This window comes from Phodopus roborovskii, unplaced genomic scaffold (assembly GCF_943737965.1).
Source record: "Phodopus roborovskii unplaced genomic scaffold, PHOROB, whole genome shotgun sequence".
Taxonomy (NCBI): Eukaryota; Metazoa; Chordata; class Mammalia; order Rodentia; family Cricetidae; genus Phodopus; species Phodopus roborovskii.
In genome coordinates, this window is record NW_026125554.1 from 6,093,653 (window position 1) to 6,121,283 (window position 27,631).

Consider the following 27,631-nt stretch of genomic DNA (forward strand, 5'->3'; position numbering starts at 1 on the left):
GGAGAGAAGCTTAAGGCGATTCCTCTAAAATCAGGAACAAGATAAGGCTGCCCACTCTCCATATTTCTTCAATATTGTACTTGAAGTTCTAGCTAAACCATTAAGACAACAAAAGGATATCAAAGGGATACAAATTGGAAAGGAAGAACTGAAACTGTCACTATTTGAAGATGATACAGTAGGTTACATAAGTTACCCAAAAAACTCTACAGCTGATAAACACCTTTAGCAAATTAGCAGGATACAAGATTAACTCAAAAAAGTCAGTAGCCTTACTATATACAGATGATAAAGGGGCTGAGAAAGAAATCAGAAAAACAACACCCTTTACAATAGCCACAAACAACTTAAAGTATCTTTGGGTAATGCTTACTAAACAAGTGAAAGACCTATATAGCAAGAACTTTGTGTCTTTAAAGAAAGAAATTAAGACTCATGTCTATTGCCATGCACAAAACTCAATTCCAAATGGATCAAAGACCTCAACATAAATTCAGCCACACTGAACCTCTTAGAAGAGAAAATGGGAGGTATCCTTGAACAAATTGGTACAGGAGATCCCTTCCTGAACATAACACCAGTAGTACAGACACTGAGATCGACAATTAATAAATGGGACCTCCTCAAACTGAGAAGATTTTGTAAGGCAAAGGACACAGTTGACAAGACCAAATGGTGTCCCACAGACTGGGAAAAGATCTTCACCAACCCCACATCTGACAGAGAGCTGATCTCTAAAATATACAAAGAACTCAAGAAGCTAGTCACCAAAACAACAAATAACCCTATTAAAAATGGGGTACAGAACTGAAGAGAGAATTCTCAATAGACGAATCCAAAATGGTTGTAAGATGCTTAAGAAAGTGCTCAACATCCTTAGCCATCAGAGAATGCAAATCAAAACAACTCTGAGATACCATCTTACTCTGCAAGAATGGCTAAAATTAGAAACACCAATGACAGCTTATGCTGGAGAGGATGTGGAGAAATGGGAACACTCCTCCAATACTGGTGGGTGTGCAAACTTGAACAGCCATTTTGGAGATCAGTATGGCGGTTCCTCAGGAAAATGGGAATCAGTCTACCACAGGACCCGACAATTCCACTCTTAGGCATATACCCAAATGATCCACATCCATGAAACAAAGACAGCTGTTCAACTATGTTCATAGCAGCATTATTTGTAACTGCAAGAACCTGGAAGCAACCTAGATGCCCCTCAACTGAAGAATGGATAAAGAAGATGTGGCACATCTACACAATGGAATACTACTTAGCAGGGCGGGGGGAACAATGGAATCTTGAAATTTGCAGGCAAATGGATGGAACTTGAAAAAAATCATTCTGAGTGCAGTAACCCAGTCACAAAAAGAGGAACATGGTATGCACTCACTAATATATGTATTATGGATTTTAGACATAGAGTAAAGGATTACCAGCCTATAATTCATACCACCAGAGAAACTACGATACAAAGAGGAACCTAAGAGAGTCATACAAGGTCCCTCACAGAAGGGGAAAGGAGCAAGATCTTCTGAGCATATTGGGAGTGGGTGGGGAATAGTGAGTGGAGAGGGAGTTAGGAGAAAGAGAAGGGGAGGAGAGGAGAACATGTGGGACTAGGAAGATTGAATCAGGGGACAAATAAATGAGAGTAAAAAACAAAAAAGAGGGAGCCATCATAGGTTTGAAAAGAAAACTGACTCTAGAGAAATGTCCAGAGACCTACAAGGATGACCCCAACTAACAATCTGAGAAACAATGGAAAAGCTACCTTAAATGCCTTTCTATGATAATGAGATTGATAACTAAGTTATATGTCATCCAAGAGCCTTCATCTAGTAGCTGATGGGAACAGAAGCAGACACCCACAGCTAAACACTGAGCCAAACTCCTGGAATCCAGTTGCAGAGAGGGAAGAGTGATAAGAAAATGGGGTCAAGACCAGGCTACAGAAACCCACAGAGAAAGCTGTCCTGAACAAGGGGGAGCACATGGACCCCCAGACTGAAAGCTGGGAAACCAGCATTGGACAGACTCAGACCCCCTGAACATGGGTCTCAGTTAGAAGGCCTGGGCCTTCTAAGGGACCTCTGACAGTGGAACCAGGATGTATCCATGGTGCAGGAAAGGTCTTTGGGAGCACATTCCCCATGGAGGGATACTCTTTTAGCCTAGAGTCAGGAGGGAGGGGCTAGTCCCTACTCCAAATGACTTGACAGATTTTGATTATCTCTCCTGGAAGACATCACCATCCCTATGGCGTGTGGGGGGGATGGGATGGGAGGGGATCAGGGGCCTTGGGAATGAGGGAGGGAGAGGGAACTGGAATTGATATGTAATTAAATTAAAAAGTAATCATGAGGACTGCTTCATTCATGTCTTTAAAATGTCTCTCCTTTTGGACATGTTGGTTTCTCAGCTGTCCTGTTTATATCAGGGATGAGTGAGGAGTGTGGATGGGGTGAAAATGTGAAGTCTCTACCCCCAAGTCAGCTCAGCTTCACTGTCCTTTCCAGTGCCCTCTTTGAGATGGTTTCAGTAAGCACATGTTGCAGGGTGGGTTGGTTTATTATACATGTTGATGTGTCCTGACTCTCAGAGAGTAAGAACGGCAGACTGGAATGCAGGGTGGAATTCCTTTGCTTTCTCACATCCTTTCTTTCCCTGATGTTCCAGCTCTGCCTCAGCTGATATAGAAGTAAGTTCTCTGGTATTTCAACCTTAGAGTAAACTAGGGACAGCCAGTGTATGTATGTGCCATATGTGTTGCTTGTGTGTGCACATGTTGCCTGTGGTCACATGTTGATGGTGCCTGTGTGCACATGTGCTGTTTATAATTCCCACAGAACAAACAATTCTGTTTTGTTTCATTTGGCGGACATACAGGGACCCCAGGAGTGGCTTTTGTCTCCTTTGTACACATGGCATCGGTTTTAAATGAACGCTTCTTTGAAGATGGTCAGGCTTCCTGGAAGCTGAAGATGAATTCCCGTGTTGTTGGTGGCATCATGACAGGGGAGAAGAAGGAGGGCTTTTCCAAGACTGTTGTCTACACCCTCCAGCACATCCAGGTTTGTCATCCCAAGACCCTTGGCTGTCTACCAAGGAATCCTGCCACCACTTAAATAGGTGCTATGGCACCTATTTAAGAAACAATTGACTGTTTTGTTCTCAAATGATGACATATTTGGTTGAAGGAAATGGATTCTCACTTCTCCTTTACTATCCTGTGCACCTCTTTCTAAGTTTTCTTATTGGTAACACAGTGCAATTACTGATGTAGCAAGTGTTCATGCTCATGTGTATGTATTTGTACAAGTATGCGAGATGTATGTGTGTGTGTGTGTGTGTGCTTGTATACATGCATGTGATCTTTAGTATATGTGTGACAGCCAAAGATAAATGTTGTATGTCTTTATTGCTCTAATTTTTAAAAGAAATTCTGTCTATGGGTATGTGCATGTGAATGCAGGTACCCATGGAGTCCAGAGGCATCAGATTTCATGGATATGGAGTTACAATTGGTTGAGCCACCTCATATGGATACTGTGAATTCAACCCAGCTCCTCTGAAAGAGCTGTGAATGCTATTAACCACTGAACTGTATTTCCAGCCTTCTTTCTACCTAATTTTTTTTGAGATCAGATCTGTCATTGAACCCAGAGCTTGTTGATTCAGCCAGGCTGTCTGATTAGCAAGCCTCATGGAAACTCTCATCTCTGCCTCCCAGAGCTGGGATTATAGCTTTTTCATGTACATGCTGGGGATTTGAACTCAGTTCCTCATGTATGCACAGCAAGAATTTTTATCTGCTCAGCTATCTCCACAGATCTGAAATGAGTTTTCTTGTAGTAGTAACAGTGTGATCTAACACTAGATCAAACTGAAATATGGTCAGTTTTCCCATTCCCCAGAACGTTTGGTCCCAGATGGTACTTGAGTTGGGTCACAATGATTCTATTCCAGTTATTCCAGTGAAGTTCTCAGGTGATGGGGGTCTCTGATCTTTCAGCCAAAGCAGAAATCTGAGAGGCCCATATGTGTCTCTTGGAACCCCAATGTGGAGGATGGGAGATGGACACGCTCAGGCTGTAAGATCACAAAAGCATCTGAGACATACACAGAGTGCAGCTGTAACCGAATGGCAAACTTGGCCATCATTATGGCTTCTGGGGAGCTCACAGTGAGTATTGGCAGTCTGTTCATGTTTCCCTGAGTATCTTGCTTGAAACCTAATGGGAAGTATTGATAGAGCATTGTGTTTCCCCAGGGACTCAGGTATTGTAGAAGGTAACCACACTGGGAGAAATATATGTGTTAGACTCCAACAAAAGAGGAATTCATGATGTGGTTAGAAGCCATGGCACTAAAGTCAGATGTAATAACCCTGCATTAGTCGGGCTTCTTAAGAGGGACTGGACAGGAGAATGATCATGTGTTAGAGGGTTTAATGATCATATATTAGATTGGTTTGCATGATATGACCTTTGCATTCTAACTATGGCTGCCTTTACACTGGAGAGGCTGAGAACCCGGTAAACACTCAGGCCAAGAAGGTGGTTATCAGCCTGACACTAATGGTCTGGAGGATTTTTGGAGCACCCTGGGTTTCTGTCTACATTGGAAATATGAAAAATCTGGGTTATATCATCCAAGGAATGTAACAGCAGCAAAATATCAATTCATGAACTTGCCAGCAAAATGTACAAACAATGAGGCAAAAAAGCAAAGCCTTTTTTTAGAATAGGTTAGTACTCTAAATGACCTTTAACATCACTGGTATTTGATTTTTCAATAATCTACCCCTTTATGCTATCATTTCTATTTACTTCTTTTCTTTTTGAAATGAGATCCCTGAATCTAATCTCCTTTGTTCAGCTTTTTTTCCTGACCATTACCAATAGCAACTTGTAACCAACCCTGCTAAATGATGATAAATATCTATAACCCACAGAATGGCTTAAAACTATCCACCTACCTCTTGGGAATGTTGGCACCATGTTCTCTAGATTGCTTCCTGTTGTCTGGGGGGGGGTACATGACAACATCTCTAGGGGACTCTGATAAAATTGATAAAATGATCAGGTCATGGGAGAGCTAGCTGTATCTTTTGTTGCCATTCTCTGTGAATGGGAAAGTATAGGGCTTTTCTGAAGTCCTGACTGGGATAGAGCATGAGGCTGGGCCATCTCAGCTTGAAATTGTCCCGATCAGTTTGTAGCCCAAAGCCCAGCTTTGGGTGGTGTTTTTCAGCTTAGTGGCATTACTAAAATCCAGGTGGAATTGTTGTTGTGGGGCCACATCATCCCTTAAAAGGTTGCTGTTAGGAATGGTCACAGTTCATTGCAGAAAACTTAAGCATTTAAAATGTCATATGCAGCAGATCTCCAAGAAGTTAAAGGACCACAATTTGTTAAGTACATCCAGGTTACACAAATGTAATTCCTAGTTATCTGATGGAGACTCAAATGTGAAATTTTGTACAGGAAGCTAGATGAAGTCTTTTTCTAGAATTGGTTAGTACTCTATATGACCATTAACATCATCACAGAAAGTTGAAAATACAAACACACACCCCTTCCTGATCATTAAGCATATCTTTTAGAGTAAATTAGAGCTTTCTATAACTGCTTGCTCTGTAGAATTGTGTGGTATATCTGTAATATGCTTTATGTTGTAGTATGCAAAAACTTTAATTTTACTAGGGACAGATAGATACTGGAGCATTGTTACTCTTAATTTGTACAGGTATCCCCACGATGGCCATAACTTCAAGTAAATGTGCAATAACAGAATCAATCTTTTCAGAACTCAAAGCAGTTGCCCACTGAAATTCTGAATATGTATCTATGGTATGGCATACACATTTTAGTTTTCCAAACTCTGCAAAATGAAACAAATCCATTTGCCAAACATCATTTCTTGAGTACCCTTTTGGATTACATCCTGCAGGTAGTGGAGTTTGGTCATACAAAGAATAAATAGGACATTTCCTTGACTTGTTGACAAATAATGGAAAAAAAATCTTTTTTCAAGCCATTGCTATTAACATGGTGTTTCTTATGAAATTCTGAGGATTCTAGTACATTTCCTATCAATATCTTATCAAGTTCATTATTACCTTGTGTTAGAGGGCCTTATAGACCCATATGGGATCTGATATGTTTTATATACAAAGGATGTTCTCTATTTCTGATTATTTCTTGTAATTGAATAGAAAAGTTCATTTTGAATAATCTGAAATAAGTTCAGCAGCTTAAATATGTAAAACAAATCTTTCTATACATTGAGAGTCAGAATATTAAGAGGTCTTGGAAAACTCTAACAATACCATGAATAGAATATAGTTCTGACTTTTAAACAGAATCATAAGGACTCTGAGCCACTTTACTTAAATCTCTTGATTTATAATCTGTCTTTCCTGGTTTGTCTGCATCAGCATAGAATGTAGGGACTCTAGAAATTGGTGTTTTCCATACAATGTGAGGAAGAATCCAATTAGTTCTCTTTCTAAACTGAAGTCTCTTGATTTTTGGATATATTTTTGCTAATCTTCCCCCCAAAATTTACTGTAAGCTCTCTGCCAATGTTCACTTTCTGTCTATAATGAGGAAATTTCAGCATCAGTAAAAAGTACCACAATTTCCACTGGGTCTAGTCCTGCAAATTAATGAAATCTTAATTTCCTTTCAGGACAAATTCAGAAATCTTTTCTATACAGGGCTTTAAGTTTTTACTTGGTTTGTGTGGTAAAAATATCCATTCTAAGATATTATCTTCTCTCTGCATTATAATTCCTGTAGGAAAATTCATAGAAGGTTAAAATAACCAGGATACAATTAAGCTTTGGATCCAGACAATCCACATATGCAGCCTGTAATTTCTTTTCTATCAAAGTCAATTCTTTCAGCCTCAGCTGATAATTTTCTTGGATATTAAAGTCCTTGTTACCTTGTAAGGTTTGAAATAAATTACTTGGTCTTTGAGTTGTCATTTCAGTTGTGGGTTGTAGCCAGTTAATATCTCCCTACAATTTCTGAAAATCTTTAAGAGTTCATAATTGATCTCTCTTGATTTGTATTTCCTGTGGTTGAATTTTTTGTAAATTTGTTTTATATTCTAGGTAATTAATAGAATCCAATCTTTGTATTTTTTTCCAGGAGCAATTTGTAATTCCCAACAAGGCAAAATTTTATTCACTTCTTCAAACATTTTTTCTAAGGTATATACATCTGAATCAGCTTTTAAGATATCATCCATATAATGGTAAATTATAGATTGAGGAAGCAGACTATGAATTATTTCCCATTGCTGTTATACAAAATATTGACACAAGGTAGGGCTGTTTAACATCCCTTGTGGAAGAACTTTCCACATATCCTTTGACAGGCTGGGAATTATTATCTGCAAGCACTGTGAAGGGAAATTTTTCTCTATACTTTTTTTTTTAATTAATTTTTCATTTATTTTACATACTGATCACAGTTTCCCTTCACTCCTCTCCTCCAACCTTCCTTCTATCCTCCATCACCCTTTCTCTGTCTCTATTCAGAGAGGCGTAGGCCTCCCTTGGGAGTCAACAAAGCATGGCACATCAAGTGGAGGCAGGACCCTCGACCCCATCAGGTTGTGTGGGACAACCCAGAGTGGGAAATGGTTGCCAAAAGCCAGATCAAATGTCAGGGACAGGTCCTGATTCTACTGTTAGGAACCTGACAAACAGATCAAGCTACACAAACGTTGCACACACGCAAAGGGCCTAGTTCAGTCCCATGCAGGCTTCCTGGCTGTTGGTTCAGAGACAATGAGCTACCATGTGCTCAGGTAAGCTGTCTCTGTGCGTTACCCTGTCATGACCTTGACCCTGTGGCTCATAGAATTCTTCTCTCTCTTCAATAGAATTCCCAGAGCTCAGCCCAGTGCTTGCCTGTGGATCTCTGCATTTGCTTCCATCAGTTATTAGAAGATGAATGCTCTCTGATGACAATTAGGGCAGTCACCAATCTGAAAAGTGACAGACAGAGAAATAACACCCACCTAGGTGAAATCTCAAGAACCGAGAATCATAGGAAAGAGTTTTGAGTGTATTCTGGCTTTGCAGGCTTTCCTAACTTTGTTTTTCCTTGGCCACCAAAATGTACTTGAACAAATATTTTCCTTACCACAATGATCATACAGACTGGTCCCAGGAAACTCCAGATGAACCCAGTCTCTACATTCAGCCAGCAGCTAAAAAGGAAAACACAGGAGGCATGAGCACTTGTCTCATCACACTGACCTGGCAATTGTGCATTCTGCAAAACACTGTGGAATGAGGTACATTTGGAAATGCTGATGGTGGGGTGGGTGCACACCATTGTCTAACGGGCCAAGAAAGACTATGGGTAAATCCTTCTGAGGCCTTTGTCTAGAATGGAGCCCAGGGTGATGATAGGTTCGGAACTTCCACATAGCTTTCTTCTTCCACGTAGCTCTCCACTAGCACATTGTGTCATTCAAACCTCAGCTCCAACATTTCCTCCAGTGAGAACTCATTACTGACCATTCTTGGCTTGTAATCTTTCCACCTTCTCTTCCTTGATGTTCTCTAAGCCTTAGGTGCAGGGCCTGCACTCAAGAGTGTGGGACATTGAGATGGGAGTACCTATCCAGAAAATTGTTCATTTGTTTTAGATTTTCAAGCCTTTATCCAAACTAACCAAAAAGCAAAGAGAGAACATGCAAATCAACAAAATCAGAAGTAAAAAGGGAGACATAACAACGTACACTGAGAATTTTCAAGTCATACTTTGAAAACCTGTACTCCACAAAACTGGAAAATTTAAAGAATCAACTCTTTGTATCGTTTCTTTTTTTTTTTAGCCCTCAATTTAATTATTTGCTGGCAACCACTCCTCCTGAGGAAGTTTGCTTCTTTTTGTTCTAGAACTTTCAGGTGTGCTGTTAAGTCACTAGTGTGGGAATTCCTTAGTTTCTTTGTGTAGGAACTTAGTGGTATGAACTTTCCTCTTAACACTGCTTTCAAAATGTCACATAAGTTTGCGTATGTTGTGTATTCATTTCCATTGAATTCTAGGAAGTTCTTCCTTCCTTCCCTCCCTCTCTCCCTCTCTCCCTTTATCCCTCCCTTCCTCTCTCTGTCTCTCCTTCCCTTCCTCCCTAACCCTTGACTCAGGGGTGATGCAACTGAGCATTGTTTAATTTCCACAAATTTGTAGGCTTTGTGCAGTTTGTGTTGTTGTTGAACTCTAACTTTTTTTTTAATTTTATTTAATTTTATATAACAGTCTAATTAAATGAAAACAAACATTTATACACAATATTTGGGAATTTGGGCGTCGTTCTTTCCAAACTACTTCCTGCTGGTAAGGGGCGCTGTCTTGGGGGACTCGAAGAAGATTCAGATATCCTGGCTGTAGTCTGTAGGGCTGTTTTGTCCAGCTGTTTGGAATGTAGGATCAGCTTGTACTCTGTTTCAGGCAGTCTGGCGTGATCAAACCACATTAGTCTGGAAGGAATCCACATCTTTTCATTTTCTGTGGAAACAAAAATAGAAATCCTTTTCCCCAGTAACTTGTCCTTCAACTTAAATTTTGGAGTCAAAGCATTTTTTTTTTTTTTTAGCTTAATATATTATTTTACATGTCGATCCCAGTTCCCTCTCCCTCCCTCCCTCCCTCGCTCCCTCCCCCCAGCCCTCCCTCCCTCCTTCTCTCCCTTTTTACCCTCTCTGCCCTCTCACATGCACTCTAAACACCCTCCCATCCCCCCACCCCAATTCCTTATGTAGGGGAGTGCCATCCAGTTGGGGTCATGTAGATCTGACAGGTCCTGTGAAGTAGGGACTAGGGCTTCTCTCCTGTCTCTAGATTAAGGCAGTTATCCCTCCATGGGGGATATGTTCACAAAGTTCTTTTGTGAACCAGGGATACATCCTGGCTCCACTGTCTGAGGTCTCTTAGACTGCTCAGTCCTTCTGGCTGAGACACATAATCAGGGGGGCCTGAGTCAGTCCCATGCTGGCTTCCCAGCTATCAGTCTAGTGGCCCTTAGCTCCTCCTTGTTCAGGTAAGCTGTCTCTATGTGTTTCTGCCGCAAGGTCTTGTCTTCTCCATCTGCTTCTGGGTTCTAGTTCGACTCAGTGTTTATGTATGGGTGTTTGATCCTGTTTTCAACAGGCATTAGTTGAGGGCTCCATGGAGAAGTTAGTTGTTGATCTCACTCTCCGGGAGGGGCATTTATGATAGCCTTTCCACGTAAGCTCCCAACTTGTTAGTTGGGAGCAGTCTTATAGTTCTCTCGACCTTTCTTTGTGTTCAATTTTATCTTCAAACCAATATTGGCTCCCTCTTTTATGTTCTCTCTCTGTGTCTCTGTCTCTCTCTCTCTCTTTCCTATCTTCTATTCCTAACCAGGCTCAATATTCCTGGTCACACATGTTTTCCTTTCCTCCCCCTCATTTTCTCCTACTTCTCTCTCCATTCGCTGTCCTCCCCCACTTCCCCTGAGCTCTGGGGGACTTGTCCCTTCCCAGTTCTGTGAGGGACTTTATATGAATCTCTTAGAATACACCTTGTATCCTAGTTCATCTGGTGATGTGAATTATAGGCTGGTGATCATTTGATCTAGGTCTAAAATCCATATATGAGTGAGTACATACTGTGTTCCTCTTTTTTGTGACTGGGTTACCTCATTCAGGATGGTTTCTTCAAGTGCCATCCACTTGCCTGAGAATTTCAAGATACCATTATTTTTTTCTGCAGAGTAGTATTCCATTGTGTAGATGTGCCACATCTTCATTAACCATTCTTCAATTGAGGGGCATCTAGGTTGCTTCCAGGTTCTTGCTATTACAAATAGTGCTGCTATGAACATAGTTGAACAGATGTCTTTGTTGCATGGATGTGAATCCTTTTGGGTATATGCCTAAGAGGGGGATTGCCGTGACCTGTGGTAAACTAATTCACATTTTTGAACTCTAACTTTTAAAATATGATGATTCAATAAGATGCTTGAGGTTATTCCATTTTTTTTTTTTTTTTTTTTTTTTTTTTGTATCTGTTGAGGTTTGCTTTGTTGCTAAGTGTGTGGTCGATTTTAGAGAGGGTTCCATGTAGCGCTGAGAAGAAGGTGTATTCTTCTGTGTTTGGATGAAATATTCTATAGATGTTTATTAAACCCATTTGAGTCATAACTTCTGTTAGTTCCTTTATTTCTCTATTAAGTTTCTGTCTGGCAATCCTGTCCAGTAGGAGTGAGGTGTTGAAGTCTTACATTATTAGTGTGTGGGGTTTTATGTGCAATTAAAGTTTTAGTAATGTTTCTTTTATGAATGTGGGTGCTTTTGTATTTGGGACATAGATATTCAGATCTTGATGGATTTTTTTCCTTTGACGAATATGAAATGACCTTCTTCATCTCTTTTGGTTAATTTTAGTTTGCAGTCTAATTTGTTAGATATTAGGATAGCTATACCACCTTGTTTCTTAGGTTCATTTTATTGGAAAAATCTTTACTCAACCCTTTACTCTGAGTTAATATCTGCCTTTGAAGTTGAGGTATGTTTCTTGTATGTAGTAGAAGAATATATTCTGTCTTCATATCCATTCTGTTAGCCTGTGTCTCATTATAGGTGAATGAAACCCCATTGGTATTAAGGGATACTAATGACCACTGATGGTTGATTTGTGTTAATTTTTGATGTGTTGTTGTTGGTATTGTGTGTGTGTGTGTGTGTGTGTGTGTGTGTGTGTGTGTGTTTCCCTTTTGGGGGGGATTTTGGAAATGTGGGATTATTATTGCCTATGTTTTTGTGGATGTAGCCAATTTTCTTGGGTTGGAGTTTTCCTTCCAGTACTTTTTTGTATGGCGGTATTTGTGGATAAGTATTGTTTACATCTGGTTTTGTCATGGAATATCTTGTTTTCTACATCTATAGTTATTGAAAGCTTTGCTGGGTATAGTAGTCTGGGCTGGCAGGTGTCTTAGTGTCTGCAGAACATTTATCCAAGACCTTCTAGCTTTCAGAGTTTCCACGGAGAAGTCAGGTGTAATTCTGATAAGAATGCCTTTATATGTTCCATATTGGCCATTTTGCTTTGCAGCTCTTAATATTCTTTCTTTGTTCTGTATGTTTGGTGTTTTGATTATTATGTGTCAAGGGAACTTTTTTGGTGCATTCTATTTGGTGTACTGTAAGCTTGTTGCACTTTCACATGCATGCCTTTCTTTAGGTTGGGAAAGTTTTCTTCTATGATTTTGTTGAATATGTTTTCTGCACCTTTAATCTGGACTTCTTCACTTTCTTCTGTACCTATTATTTTTAGGTTTGGTCTTTTCTTGGTGTCCCAGATTTCCTAGATATTTCATGTTAATAATATTTTGTATTTAACATTTTCTTTGGTCAATGAATCTATTTCCTCTAGTGTATTTTCAACACCTGAGATTCTCTCTTCCATCTCTTGTATTTTGTTGGTTGTCTTTGCATCTGATCATTATCATAGTTTTCATTTCTGGAATTCCCTCAATTTGTGTTCTCTTTATTGCATCAATTTCAATTTTCTAGTCTTGAACTATTCAAACTGTTTTCTTCACCTCTTTGATTTTTTTTTTTCTTGGCTTTCCTTGCTTTCTTTAAGGGATTTGATGATTTCTTCCATTTTTTTGTTTGTCTTTTCCCCCACTGCTTTAAGGGATTTTCTCATTTCCTCTTTGAGGGTCTCTATCATCTACATAAAATTATTTTTAATGTTGTTTTCTTCTACTTCATGTTCAGGTCTTGCTGGTATAGAAGCCCTAGTCTCTGGTGGTGTCATATTACTCTTTATGTTGTTGAATGTGCTCTTATACTATCATCTACCCATCTCTTCCTCCAATTGGTGTTGGTGGGGCCTGCCTTCCTTTCCCAGTGGGGATGGGGCCAAGGCTCCAGTGGCTGCAGATGTGGTCCTGGTTGGTTTGGAGTGTGGGGAGGCTGCCCCCAAGTCTCTGGGGCTGGTGGGCAGGGGTGGGGAGCTTAATGTGCTCAGGTGAGGGTAATTAGGAGCTTAGGGGTTAGGGAGCTCCAGATAGGAACCCAGACACTCACCTGTCCCAGTGAGGGAAGGGTCAAGATTCTGATGGCAGTAGATGTGATGCTAGATTGTTTGGGGCTGCCCCCCCAGGTCTCTGGGGTTTCAGTGGGCAGGGATAGGGAGTGTGACATGCCCTGGGTGATTAAGACCTATGGGTCAGGGGGCTTCAGCTGTGGAAGTCTGGGGGGGGCACTCACCCTTCCTAGTGGGGGAGGGGCCAAGTCTCCAATGACAGCAGATGAGGTGCTCATTTTTTTTCTTTATCTAAAGCTGTCCTGTCATCCAGACTAGTATGATTTTCCATATTAAGTCTTTTAATTGCTCTTTGGAGGAGTTTCCCCATTGTTGACAAGGAATGATTGAACCAAATTGACACAGGGGCTTGTGAGGGGCCCCTAAGGTGTTTCCAGATGGCAAAAAGTTACCTTGCCTGTCCCAAGTTGATCTGCATATTTCGATGTTGGCCTTAGCCACACCTTCTGCATATTTCAGAAGGATGGTAACTTCTCTTTGGATTCTCCTTAAGAAAATTTATTGTTCCTAGGAACACTTTGCCTACAATCTTCTCTTTTTAATTTTTTTTTCCAGCGCCCACGTGGAGTTTATTGAGAGAAGGGAGAGAAAGAGGGGGTAGCTGGTGGCCAACCAAAAGCAGGAGGGGGGGGCAAGAGAGAAACCAGAGAGAGAGCAGAGAGAGAGCAGAGAGAGAGTGATGCACTTGGAGCGCTTGCTTTAAAAAGGGGCTTGCACATGCTTAACTGAGTCTTCTGGCAGCCAGGTAAGGCTGAAGTAGCGCCATGAGCGTCCTGCCTATCATCAGGGCGGGGGTCAGCTGGCTGCTAGTTCCTAACATTCCCATCTCTTATTGTTATTAAAAAGGTAGGGGTTGGGCGTGGCAGGTTAGGGAACAAGGACTTTGAGTTCTGGAGACTGCTTCCTGCTGAATTGGGGGCGTAGATAGTCTTTGGGGGATCCGAGAAAGCTGGGGTGCTGCCACGTCCTGGTAGCTGGTTGTTTCATCACAGCTCTGACAGCATGGGGCTCTGGCGTCTCTTTGAGACCTGGCAAGATGTTCGCAGAACAGAGGACAAGGTTAGGTTTTTTCTCTTAGGTCTTAGTACTTAATGGGAGAAGTGTGAGGTGGGGGAGGGGCTCCCAAGGGGGTCCCAGGACAAGGGAAGGAAGTCCCAAGGCCAGGAAAAAGTTGAATAATAATTATTTGGTGTGAATCTGACCTGTAACTGGATCCAATTCAGCTCCCTGGAACTTAAAAGAATCCTTTGAGTTTGTGAAAACATAAATATTAAGACACATTAGCAGCATACTCATGTTAGAAAAGATTTGGCTGAAAGAATTAACACATACAACTGGCAGATTTTTAGCACAATGAAAAGCACCTTAATTGTAAGGTCATAGTTACAGTTATGATCATATAGTGGCATAGTATGGTGTTTAATACTATTAAAACTTTATTGATTAATGTTAAGACTATAAACAGTAGCAACCTTAAAATACCCATTTTTGATATCTGTTTTGAAACAATTGGAGCCTTGGCTGCTGCTTTAAACTGACAAAGCTACCAGTCGTCAAAAGCATCAGAGTTCTTGAGAAGGATAAAATCTTACCTGAATGATTAGAGTAACAGAGACTTACTAGCTGACAGCATGGACAGCCACCCCAGGTCCTCCACAGTTGTTGATGTCAGAGGCTTTAAGGACTTCTGCCTTCTGCTGATGGCAGGAGACCTGTGGATTAGGAGCTTTTGGAAGACTTACCTACCGTTGGCCCAAGCAATGTGGAGAAAGTCGATTCCACTGCCCTCTTGTCCATGGTCCTTAGAGCCCTTTTGCAGCAATTGAGATGAAAGGCAGGATTTCTCAGTGGCTAGCGTTGCCACTTTTGTGGGTGGAGCTTCTTTCAGTGTCCATCAGTCTTCTTGGAGGAAATGGGTGGTGCTAGCAGCTGGCCTGTCTCTCTGTTATAAAAGCTTTTTAATGAAACATTTTAAATTCCATATTCTCTACATCTCTGAGCATTTGAGGGCTGTCTGACTGTTTAGCATACCTTAGTATACAAAATATCCCTGTAATTAATCTGTTTGGAAAACTGGATCCAAGCTGAGAGGCTGTGGAGGGATGTTTTACTCAGAGCCCTGCAGCCTGACTGTAACTGGTTTTAACTTAGTAGGTTAGACTTATACCTGTAGAGGACAAAGAGGTAGAGAAAATACCTTTGATAATAGAGGTTTAACCTTTATAAACAGCTTACAGGAAAGACTGGGTGGCATAAATATTTTGTTAGCTTGAAATAGACATGTATAACTTTAAATGTTTACCACCATTTAAAGGCACATAACAATTTAGAAATATTTGAGACTTAGTACAGTTGAATTTAGGTTGTATGAAGTTAGCTTACATTTACATAAAGTTAAATTTGAATCAAATATACAGATATATTAAACAGGACTGGGTAAAATTGAGAAGGACTAGAATGTGAAGAAGCTATGTATGACGTAGTGAAAAAAGAAATTAGAGACAAAGAATAAAGCAAATAAAAGAATAAAAGCAAAAGGTAAATGAATTACAGGTTCTGCTGGTGGCAGAAGCTGGCTAGACTCCCTCTGCCTAGGTGGCTGGTGTAGCAGAGGGAAGAACCATGGGGGGTGAGGCTAGGCCACGTGGTCAAGATGGTGGCTGCCATAAACATATCCCCAACAACTGGCAGAAATCATAAAGTTTTGAGATAAAATTTTGTTGGCTTTTTTGTCTCCACAAGTGAGGCAGAAGGATTTGTGAAACTAACAGGACACCGGAGTCCAAGGGGTACTACATCCAAAAAGACCACCGTAGGCCTGAGCAATGTATGTACCAGTCTAAGGGTAGTGCTAGGGTATAAAACCCAAGAGACCCCTCGTGGGTCTGAGAAGCGAATGCACCAGTCATGAGTGGTGCTAGGGCACAAAATCTGAAAGCCTCATTCATGGGGAAGAATGAAAAACTTGAGCAGATGCTGCCTCAGCCCAGCCCACTGCCCTGAGACAGGCTGCAGCTGTAGCGGGCAGGAGAGTTTTAGCGTGGTGGGAAGAGAACAGAAACAAGTTTAGGGAAAGAGATTGTTTAGCAGAGAGGTAGAAAAAACTCCTTCCATCTACCTGTTTGCTGGCAGTAATTTGAAAGATCCAGTAAAATATCAGGATCTAGAGAGCCGTTACGCGGCCAATTTGGTTATTTTCTAGGGGATATCTAGGCCACTTTTCAGTACAAAGGTAAATAAGACTGGGTGCCTTAACAAGTGGCATCCCAGTGGAGTGGTGAGGGGTGTTTCCTTGGTCGGTTTATTCCCCATGGGTAGAGCAGAAAGTGACCATCAGCTCAAGAGTGTGGCCATACTGTAAAGAAATGCAAATCAAAACAACTTGGAGATACCATCTTACTCCTGCCAGAATGGCTAAAATTAGAAACACCAATGATGACTCATGTTGGAGAGGATATGGAGAAAGGGGAACACTCCTCCACTGCTGGTGGGAGTGCAAACTCATACAGCCATTTTGGAGATCAGTATGGCAGTTCCTCAGGAAAATGGGAATTAGTTTACCACAGGACCCGGCAATCCCCCTCTTAGGCATATACCCATAGGATTCACATCCATGCAACATAGACATCTGTTCAACTATGTTCATAGCAGCACTATTTGTAATAGCAAGAACCTGGAAGCAACCTAGATGCCCCTCAATTGAAGAATGGTTAATGAAGATGTGGCACATCTACACAATGGAATACTACTCTGCAGAAAAAAATAATGGTATCTTGAAATTCTCAGGCAAGTGGATGGCACTTGAAGAAACCATCCTGAATGAGGTAACCCAGTCACAAAAAGAGGAACACAGTATGTACTCACTCATATATGGATTTTAGACCTAGATCAAAGGATCACCAGCCTATAATTCACACCACCAGAGGAACTAGGATACAAGGTGTATTCTAAGAGATTCATATAAAGTCCCTCACAGAACTGGGAAGGGACAAGTCCCCCAGAGCTCAGGGGAAGTAGGAGGGGCAGCGAATGGAGAGAGAAGTAGGAGAAAACGAGGGGGAGGAAAGGAAAACATGTGTGACCAGGAAGATTGAGCCTGGTTAGGAATAGAAGATAGGAAAGAGAGAGAGACAGAGACAGAGACAGAGAGAGAGAGAGACAGAGACAGAGAGAGAGAGAGAGAACATAAAATAGGGAGCCAATATTGGTTTGAAGTTAAAATTGAACACAAAGAAAGGTCTAGAGAACTACAAGACTGCTGCCAACTAACAATTTGAGCTTCAGAGGAAAGGCTATCATAAATGCCCTTCCTGGAGAGTGAGATCAACAACTAACTTCTCCATGGAGCCCTCAACTAATGCCTGTTGGAAACAGAAGCAAACACCCATACATAAACACTGAGTCGAAGTAAGCGAGAATGGCAGAGCGTTATTCGAAGCTGTCAGCCCGAATACGTTGCCAGGGCCAACAGAGGCCGGAAGGACTCAGCAGTCTGAGAGCAGAACAGATATACCCCCCCCCCGGGCGGTATGTCTTCCACCCGTGAGGAATGTTCCCGACCTTAAGGAAATGGGTTAAAATTTAAAAGGGTACCTTACCTAATTGAAGTCGGTGTGGGGTGGTATTTCCAGTGAACGGGGGTGTTGGGGGGGAAGATGGAGGCGGACCTCTGGTATCGGAAACAGGATCCCGAGTATCTCTGGCTGGCCACCCACCAGCAGAGGGCCACCAGTGACCCTCAAGGAGAGCCTGCCAGGGTTTCGGCACCAATGTTGTTCTTTTGATGCAACTGTTGCCTATAAAACACAAACACAAGACTCAGCGCCCACGTGGAGTTTATTGAGAGAAGGGAGGGGGGGTAGCTGGTGGCCAACCAAAAGCAGGAGGGGGGGGCAAAAGAGAAACCAGAGAGAGACCAGAGAGAGACCAGAGAGAGAGCAGAGAGAGACCTTTTTTGAAATTTTTATTGAAATTTTTTTCTTTTTACATAAAAGCCCCAGTTCCCCTCCCTCCCTTTCTCCCACTCCACATCCCTCACTCCACCCCTCCACTCCTCCCAGGGGGTAGGCCCTACACTGGGGAGTCAACAAAGTCTGGTATACCAAGTTGAGGCAGGACCAAGCCTATTCCCCTGTATCAAGACTGAGCAGTGTGTCCCACCATAGGCAATGGGCTCCAGTTCATGTACCCAGGATAAGTCCAGGTCCCACTGCCAGGGGCTCCCTCCCCATACAAATCAATACACATAACTGTCACTACATTCAGAGGGCTTAGTTCACTCCCATGCAGGATCTCCAGCTGTCAGTTGAGAGTCCATGAGCACCTACTAGTTTGGAGCAGCTGTCTCTGTGGTTTTCCCATTCATGATCTTGAGCTTCCCTTGCTCATATGATCCTTTCTCTCTCTCTTCAACTAATCTCCAGGAGCTCAGCTCAGTGTAGCTGTGGATCACTGCATCTGCTTCCATCAGTTACTGGGTATAGATTCTAAGATGACAATTAGGGTAGTCACTAATCTCATTAAAGGGGAAGGACAATTTAGGCACCCTCTCCACTATTGCTAGGAGTCTTAGCTAGGGTCATCCTTGTGGAATCATGGGAATTTCCCTAGCACCTGGCTTTTCCCTAACTCCATAATGGCTCCATCTATCAAGATATCTCTTTCATTGCTGCCCTTCTGTGTCCCTCCACCAACACAGTCTTCTTGATTCCTCATGTTTACACCCTCCATCCCTTCCCTTCTACTCCCTTCCCAGTTTACTCAGGAGATCTTAACTATTTCCCTCTGCTGGGATCCTCCATGTGCATCCCTCTTAGGGTCCTCCTTTTTACCTAGCTTCTATGGGGTTATGGATGCTTATGATCCCTTTTAAGATGACCTGGTTTACCACAATTAAAACAACTAACCTTTTGATTTTTACTAAATGTTTTTAGAAGTCACTTCCCCTACCTAAGTATCATCAAAAGCTTGAGATCCAGTATCAGATGTATTTCTATTCTTTTCTATTCTATTCTATTCTATTCTATTCTATTCTATTCTATTCTATTCTATTCTATTCCATTCCATTCCATCCCATTCATCTATAGGTGCTGATCTTGTCTTTGAAGGTCTGATCACCCTTTTACATTCTGAATTAGCACTTTCAAAAGCCAAAGATTCAATTAACATATGTGTAACTTCTATATCAAATATCATTCTATTTACAGTTGAAGTCGATCTTTATTTTTAAAAAAATCAGTGAAGGTTTCTTTTGGGACTTGTTTTAGTAAGTGGCTCAGTTCTCTTTCCTTATCTTTCAATCTTGTCCCAAGCATTCAAAGCTGCATAGGGCCTAGGTGTGATTAACAAATGTAATCTGTCAGCAGTGTGGTCCTCATGAGGATTTTATCTTGGGAAATGTCATAAACCATAGTCCCACCTCATTGCTGAATGGCCCTAGCTTTGTCTCTCCACCATGTTTTCCACTGTAACTGAGATCCAGATTCCAATGCTGTTATAATTAAATCTTTACAGCTGTGTGGAATAATTCTGTTCAGAGTGGCATATGAATTTAGCATCTGCTTCATAAGAGATGAATAAATATCATGTAAAACTTAAATGCTTCCTTAAATTTATCATGTCTATCGGATCCCAGTAAACTTAATAGTCTTGGGTGTGACTATCATCTTGTGATCATTCTTGAATGGTAACTGGATAAATTAAGGTTGGTTTTCTAATAACCTTAGCCAACTCCTCTTTCAGTTTCATAATATAATGTTGCAGTAGCTTCCGCTCTGAACTCCTCTCTCCATGTCTGAATATTTTTTCTTAGTTTTATTAGTATGGCTTTCTAAGATTATATTTTATCAGTTAAATTTTTTTTATGTGCCATTGATAACAAACAACATTTTTAGGGATAAAACATACATTACCAAAATGATAATGCTTATAATTGCCATGATGTTCATCCCAGGTAAGTTGATTATCCCTTCATTTAATTGTTTCATTTTCAAACCATCCATTGTGCAATCATGCAGAGACCTAATTCCCTGCACTGTAATATTTCCCACTTTAATGTGGGAAAAGACCCTGTTTTCTTTTCTTTCTTTTCCCTTTTAAACTAATTCCTTCCCTTAGGAACTTCTAGTTGTCTCACCAGATCTGCTGAGAATGACAATGACAATGACAATGGAGTGTGAGGCTGGCTGTCCCTGCCTAGCATGGCTGGGCAGAGAACACAGGCAGTGCACAACTTGGCTAAGTAGTTGTGAGCTAAGAGTGTGTGGCAGTCACAGCAACCTGAGTGGGTGTCAAGGTGGTCAAGCTGGTGTTGCGGCAGCCCAGAGGAGGGAGTCAAGGAGAAGTCTACAACTATAGGGAGAGGGAGCAAGAAGTGAGGGAATGGGGCTGTCTGAGGGCAGAGTCAGCTAGTCCTGATCTGCCGACTCCGTCTGGAGCCCAAGCACCTGTGGAGTTTGGGTGGCAGCTAGAGGCTGAGTACTCAGGGTTGCTATTATATTGTTGAGAGAGTCCTGGATAACATTCAGATCATTCTGAGTCCAGGAGGCAGAAACCCAGGGGCTCTCCTCCCAGCTCAGATGTGGGTAAGGTTCTCTCTTCTTTCTGGGGCTGAGGATGGATTTCAGTTCTACTGTGAGACAACAATGGTTTTCCTTCCCGATAGATGGCGTTCTCCTTGTATGTCATCAGCCATGTGGGTACAGTCATCTCCCTGGTATGCCTTGCCTTGGCCATAGCCACCTTCCTGCTGTGTCGTGCTGTTCATAACCAGAACACCTATATGCACCTGCACCTTTGTGTGTGTCTCTTCTTGGCCAAGTTTCTGTTCCTCATGGGTGTAGACAAGACGGACAACCAGGTTAGTGACCTCTGGGGCTGTGACCCAATCCAGCTGCACCATCTGCCCATGTTCTTCTGCTCATCACCATCTAGTTTCTTCCCTAGGACCTTTTCATGGTATTCTCTCCCAGGGTCCTAGTTTTCCTTCTGTTGCTGTGATAAACACAATGACCAAAATCAATGTGAAGAAAGTGTTTATTTCAGCCTATACTTTGATATTACAGTTCACTATCTTAGGAAGCCAAGGCAGGAACTGAAGCAGAAGCCATGGGGAGTGCTACTAGCTGGCTTGCTCCTCTTGACTTATCCCATCTGCTTCCTTCCTTCCTTCCTTTTTTCCTTCCTTCCTTCCTTTTTTCCTTCCTTCCTTCCTTCCTTCCTTCCTTCCTTCCTTTCTTTCTTTCTTTCTTTCTTTCTTCAATTGTAATTGTTTGACCAATGGATCAGACATATTGCTGACTAGATCTCTCTTATACACTGACCCATTTCTATTAATCTAAGTATTGTCATGAGGCTGTGGCTTACTGGTGACACTTTGGCATGTAACTCCTTTAGTGGCTATATGTCATTTCCCTGACTACATCTTCTTTCAGTAACTCTTTTTTGATTTCCCACCTAGCCATATTTTGCCTGACCATTGGTGAAAACAGCTTTATTCATCAACCAATAAAAGCAAAATTTATTTTCAGCATACAGATGGACATCTCATATCATCTCCCCCTTTCTGTCTAATTAAAATGTAAGGTTTAATTTTTTGTTTTTTCTTTTTTTTATTAATTTATTTTTCATATTCCAATCCTGGTTACCCCTCCCTCCTCTTCTCTTGCTCTCCCCAATCCCCCCTCCCATCTGCTTTCTTATATAACCCAGGACCACCATCTCAGTGATGGTATTGCCCACAATGAGCTGGGTTCTCCCATCTCAATGCCCTACACTCTTGCCAGTCTTATCCAGATGATTGACAAGAAACTAACCTGCACAGGCAATTTATCACTGGGCTTACCTCTTTTGACAGGTGCCACTTGTGGTATGAACTATTTTGGTCACCCTATTTTCCTATTTTTTCTTGTGTGCAGTATGCATGTATTTGTGTGCATGTTTTCATCTGTGTGAATGGAGTGTGTATGTGCATATGGAGACACAATGTAAGAACTCATCCCAATCACTTTCCCACATTTCTAATTGAGCTGAAGTCTCTCAACCAATGTAGAGCCAGACCATATGAATAGTCTCACTAGCAGGCTTCCTTCTAGGACTGGGGTGCAGGTGAGCCACTAAGCCTCCTTAGCACTTAAATGGTTTCTGGAGATTCGAGCTCTGACTCAGTCCTCACAACTTTTGCACCAAACACTTTAGAGACAGAGGTATCTCATTACCCCTGTTCCAAAACAGGTGTGTGTGTGTGTGTGTGTGTGTGTGTGTGTGTGTGTGTGTGTGTGTGTGTATGTGTGTGTGTTTGAATGTTTGCACAGATGTACAAGTGTGCACATGTCATGGAATACATAGGACAACTTGTAGGAGTTAGTTCTCTACTTCCATGTGATCAAACTTGGGAGCAAATGCATTGATCAGTTGAATATCTCATTGGCCTGACCTTGTATTTTTAGTCAAGATCTCCCATTGGTCTTGAACTCACCATGTAGGCTAGGCTGGCTGGTCGTGATCCATAGTCAGACTCGGTCTCTGCTCCCTACTGGGGCACTAGAAGCATGCATTTCCCTTCCTGGTTTGTACAGGGTGCTGAGGATTGGGGGAAATCCATGCATCACCCATGGTACATGGGTTACAGAAATACTTTATTGACTGATGACAGACTAAAAAAATGATCCCACCCAAGTCTGGTTGGTGAACAAATGTGTGTGGTGGATATGCTTACAGAGCACAGGTCAGGAGTCACTTATAGGAGTTTGGACAGCCCACAAATAGCTGGATCACTATAGAGTTCCACCCCATCACAGATGATGTCCTCATGGGAGCTACATTGTAGAGTACCTTCTTTCCTTAATCTTCCATTGCTTATGTACCCTAACTTCTCCCAGAACTACTTTTAGCTGAGGGAAACCTGGGGGAGGTAGCACCTAGAGTCCTGGCTAGTCTTCCTCTCCTTCCCTTTGATTAGTTCCATCACCAATACCATAGGTTTTCCTCTATTGGTTGCCATGGCTACCTGGCCCAGATACTCCCTACTTCACTGTGGTAAAGGTGTGACTACATTGTGCTCAGAGTAAAAGAGGCTGGATTGTTTAAGGAATTCCTGTTAAGGTCATCCCTTACTTGGTCTTGTCCCTCAACTTTCTGCCTGTTTTGTGAGGTCCTGACTTGCAGACTTCTCTCCTGTAGACAGCCTGTGCCATCATCGCGGGATTTCTACACTATCTTTTCCTTGCCTGTTTCTCTTGGATGCTCGTGGAGGCAGTGATGCTCTTCCTGATGGTGAGAAACCTGAAGGTGGTGAATTATTTCAGCTCTCGAAACATCAAGATGCTTCACCTCTGTGCCTTTGGTTATGGGCTCCCAGTCCTGGTGGTCATGATCTCTGCCAGTATACAGCCACAAGGCTATGGGACGCATGATCTGTGAGTGTCATATTCTTCTTTATGAAGATCTTGATTATAGGCTTTGTGAAGACAGTACCATACACCTTGACTATTGCCATGACAAAAATACCTAATATAGTAATAAAATTAAGGGATGAAGGTTTTATTTTAAATACACTCTAAAGGGCCACAATCTATCACAATGGAGAAGTCAGGGCAGAAACTCAAGGCAGGAACCTGGAGGCAGGAACTATGGAGAAATAATCTGAATGTTATCCAGGATACTCTGAACAATCTAATAGCATTCCTGAATACTCACCCCACCCCCAATGTTTGCCTGGCCCTCCATACGGAGAGGGCATCCACAAACTACAGTTCCTATAATTTCTTGTTATAGAAGTCCTGTTTTGTAGTATTGATTGTCTAAAGTGTATGGGCATTTCAGAAGGCAGAAAAGGAGGAAACTACCAGCCATCTGTATGTATGGGTGAGTTGTGGCCGGACTCCACACCCCAACTCTTTAGCCCCACCATTGCCTAGAGATGGAGCACACATGAATCCAGTAAATTCTAGGCCCTTTGAACTGAGCTGTGAGGGGAGGGTGACCTAGAAGCTACTCCATCTCCCTCACCACTTAAAATATCTAAAGCAGTTTCTGCCTCTGGGGCCGAGGACTAACCAAGGTGCTGATATGTGAAACATTTCAACTTAGATTGAAAGTAACAGTTGTACCATTCATTGAGGAGTAGTTTTAAAATTCATGATACCTTCTCTGTGTTAAAGATAATGACAATCACTTCACACAATGTTGTCACACACTGTTGAGAAAACTGCCCATAATTTTGCCAGCTCCCAGGTGTAAGATTCAGATTGACCCTCCTGGTCCCTAACTTCTCAATGAGTCCACCTTACTTTCAAGTCATTTTTTTTGGGGGGGTGACCTAATGAGTTTAATTTGGGCTTCGTTATAAGAGTATAGGTGACAGATTATTTATAGGAGTGTAGGTAACTTACGAGAAGCTACTCAACTGCAGAAAATGTCTCTATTTCCCTCCCCTAGAAACTATTAGCTGCCTTCAGATCCTCAGGGAGAGGTAGGGCCTTGTGGTGTACTCAAGATAGCTGGGTTAGCATGATAGCAGATGGTTGGATGATAGTTCTTTTATTAAAGCAGCTGGGGTGCCAAGGAAGGGTGAAATAACTGTCAATCAGATAGTCAACTTACCATGGATACCAACATTTTAACTTATTTAAAGAAAATATTAAAATGAGCCATTAAAATTGGGCCTTATTATGAACATTAAATGCTGGTTTAGTAGCATTTTACAATATTCTGATAATGCTCAGCTTTCCTGTGCTCCAGGGAGGGGTAGGTCCCTCTAGTTCTGTTGGTATCAGGGCCACCAAATGTTCACTACATAGAAGACTTACAACCATCTGAATCTAATTTCCCAGGAAGAGAATATCTAGTTGAACTAATTTTACTATTTTCTGAAATGTATAAATAAAACTTGCTCAGTCTGTGTAATGCTACTTGTATGTATGTCTTCAGTGCTAATTATTTAATATTGGATAACCAATTGGTGTGCTTTCCCCTGGAGACTATGTTTCCCACTCTCAGTATCCCTTAGTTGGCAATAGTTCTTTGTGTAGGAGTGAGACCTTGTGGGATTTCCCCCATATGAAGCCCATGAACCACACCAGTGGTACCTGGTAGGATAACCCTGTGGGTAGCAACCACCAGCTCTCTAAGACTTGTTCTTGGCTTAAGACATGTTTGACAAGAGGGAAATCATGCTTGTTACTAGAAACCTAGCCAGCTTCCCTAGAGCTAGTGAAGTCTCATATCTTAGAGGACAACCAACTTTACTAAATCAGCATAAATTCTAACCATTCTCTAAATATTTGTTCTTATGTGCATAGATCAATGTAGTCCTCAGCCCTCATCAAGGAAGCTCATCAACTTGCAACAGACATAAACCATTACAGAAAACTACAATCAATAAAAATGCAGAGTTGTGGGGCCCAGTCCCAACTAATACATCTACAAAACACCCCTGAACCTAAGGTTTAGAGAACATTGAGGAATAGGAGGTGGAAAGATTACAAGACCCCTAGTATATTCCCTAGCTAAGAATGGTCAGTAATGAGTTCTCACTGGAGGAAATGTTGGAGCTGAGGTTTGAATGACACAGTGTATTAGTAAGAGCTACATGGAAGAAGAAAGCTATGTGGAAGTTCCGAACCTATCATCACCTTGGACTCCATTCTAGGCAAAGGCCTCAGAAGGATTTACCCATAGTCTTTCTTGGCCCGTTAGACAATGGTGTGCACCCACCCCACCATCAGCATTTCCAAATGTACCTCATTCCACAGTGTTTTGCAGAATGCACAATTGCCAGGTCAGTGTGATGAGACAAGTGCTCATGCCTCCTGTGTTTTCCTTTTTAGCTGCTGGCTGAATGTAGAGACTGGGTTCATCTGGAGTTTCCTGGGACCAGTCTGTATAATCATTGTGGTAAGGAAAATATTTGTTCAAGTACATTTTGGTAACCAAGGAAAACAAAGTTAGGAAGTGTCATGACTGTCAGAGGTCCCTTAGACTGTCCAGGCCTTCTAGCTGAGACCCACATTCAGGGGGTTTGAGTTGGTCTAATGCTGGTTTCCCAACTATCAGTCTGGGGGTCCATGAGCTCCCTGTCATTCAGGTCAGCTGTCTCTGTGGGTTTCTGTAGCCTGGTCTTCACCCCATTTCATATCATGCTTCTCTCTCTGCAACTGGATTCCAGGAGTTCGGCTTAGTGTTTAGCTGTGTCTGCTTCTGTTTCCATCAGCTACTAGAAGAAGGTTCTTTGATGACATATAATTTAGTTATCAGTCTCATTATCAGGGAAGGGCATTAAAATTAGCCTTTCCACTGTTGCTCAGATTGTTAGTTGCGGTCATCCTTGTAGGTCTCTGGACATTTCTCTAGAGTCAGTTTTCTTCTCAAACCTATAATGACTCTCTCTATTATAGAAGCTCTCTCTCTCTCTCTCTCTCTCTCTCTCTCTCTCTCTCTCCATCTCTCTCTGTCTCCCTCTCTCTTTGCTCTCCTCTATTCCTCCCCTGACTCAATCTTCCTGGTCCCACATGTTCTCTTCTCCTCCCCTTCTCTTTCTCCTAATTCCCTTTCCACTCACTGCCCCCTCTCACTCCCAATATGCTCAGGAGATCTTGTTCCTTTCCCCTTCTGTGAGGGACCTTGTATGAATCTCTTAGGTTCCCCTTTGTATCCTAGTTTCTCTGGTGGTGTGAATTATAGGCTGGTGATTTTTTGCTCTATGTCTAAAATCCATAATACATATATTAGTGAGTACATATCATGTTCCTCTTTTTATAACTGTGTTACCTCAGTGAGGATGGTTTCTTCAAGTTCTGTCCATTTGCCTGTGAATTACAAGAGTTCATTGACCCCCCCACCCACCCACTGAAGTAGTATTCCTTTGTGTAAGTGTGCCACATCTTCTTTATCCATTCTCCAGCTGAGGAAAATCTAGGTTGCTTCCAGGTTCTTTCTATTACAAATAATGCTGCCATGAACATAGTTGAACCAATGTCTTTGTAGCATGGATGTGGATCATTTGGGTATATGCCTAACAACAGAATTGCTGGATCCTATGGTAGACTGATTGCCATTTTTCTGAGGAACAGCCACACCAGCAGTGGAGAAGTGTTACCCTTTCTCCACATCCTCTCTAGCATGAGCTGTCATTGGTGTTTCTAATTTTATCCATTCTGGGAGGAGTAAGATATTATCTCAGAGTTGTTTTGGTTTTCATCCCCCTGATGGCTAAGGATATTGAGCACATTCTTAATTGTATTTCAGTCTTTTTGATTTCCTCTATGGAGAGTTTTCCATTCAGTTCTGTACCCCATTTTTTAATAGGGCTATTTGGTGTTTTGTTGACTAGTTTCTTGAGTTCTTTGTATATTTTGGAGATCAGCCTTCTGTCAGATGTAGGTTTGGTGGAGATCTTTTCCCAGTCTGTGGGCTGCCGTTTGGTCACATGCACTCTAACCACCCTCCCCTCCCATCCCCCCACTCATATTCCATATGTAGGGGAATGCCATCCAGTTGGGGTCATGTAGATCTGACAGGTCATG

General features: G+C 41.9%; 1 protein-coding gene across 1 annotated transcript in view; it reads left to right on the top strand.

Moving 5' to 3' along the window:
* Adgre1 (adhesion G protein-coupled receptor E1) overlaps positions 1-26,003 on the top strand; it is a gene marked incomplete at its 3' end in the record, with an annotated part of 102,134 nt that extends 76,131 nt beyond the window's left edge. Inside the window, exons 14-18 of the mRNA XM_051177241.1 lie at positions 2,890-3,074; positions 4,016-4,186; positions 20,773-20,967; positions 23,289-23,524; positions 25,937-26,003. Coding sequence (XP_051033198.1) covers positions 2,890-3,074; positions 4,016-4,186; positions 20,773-20,967; positions 23,289-23,524; positions 25,937-26,003 — 854 coding nt within the window. The remainder of the gene's footprint in view (positions 1-2,889; positions 3,075-4,015; positions 4,187-20,772; positions 20,968-23,288; positions 23,525-25,936) is intronic.
* Between the last annotated feature and the right edge of the window lie 1,628 nt (positions 26,004-27,631).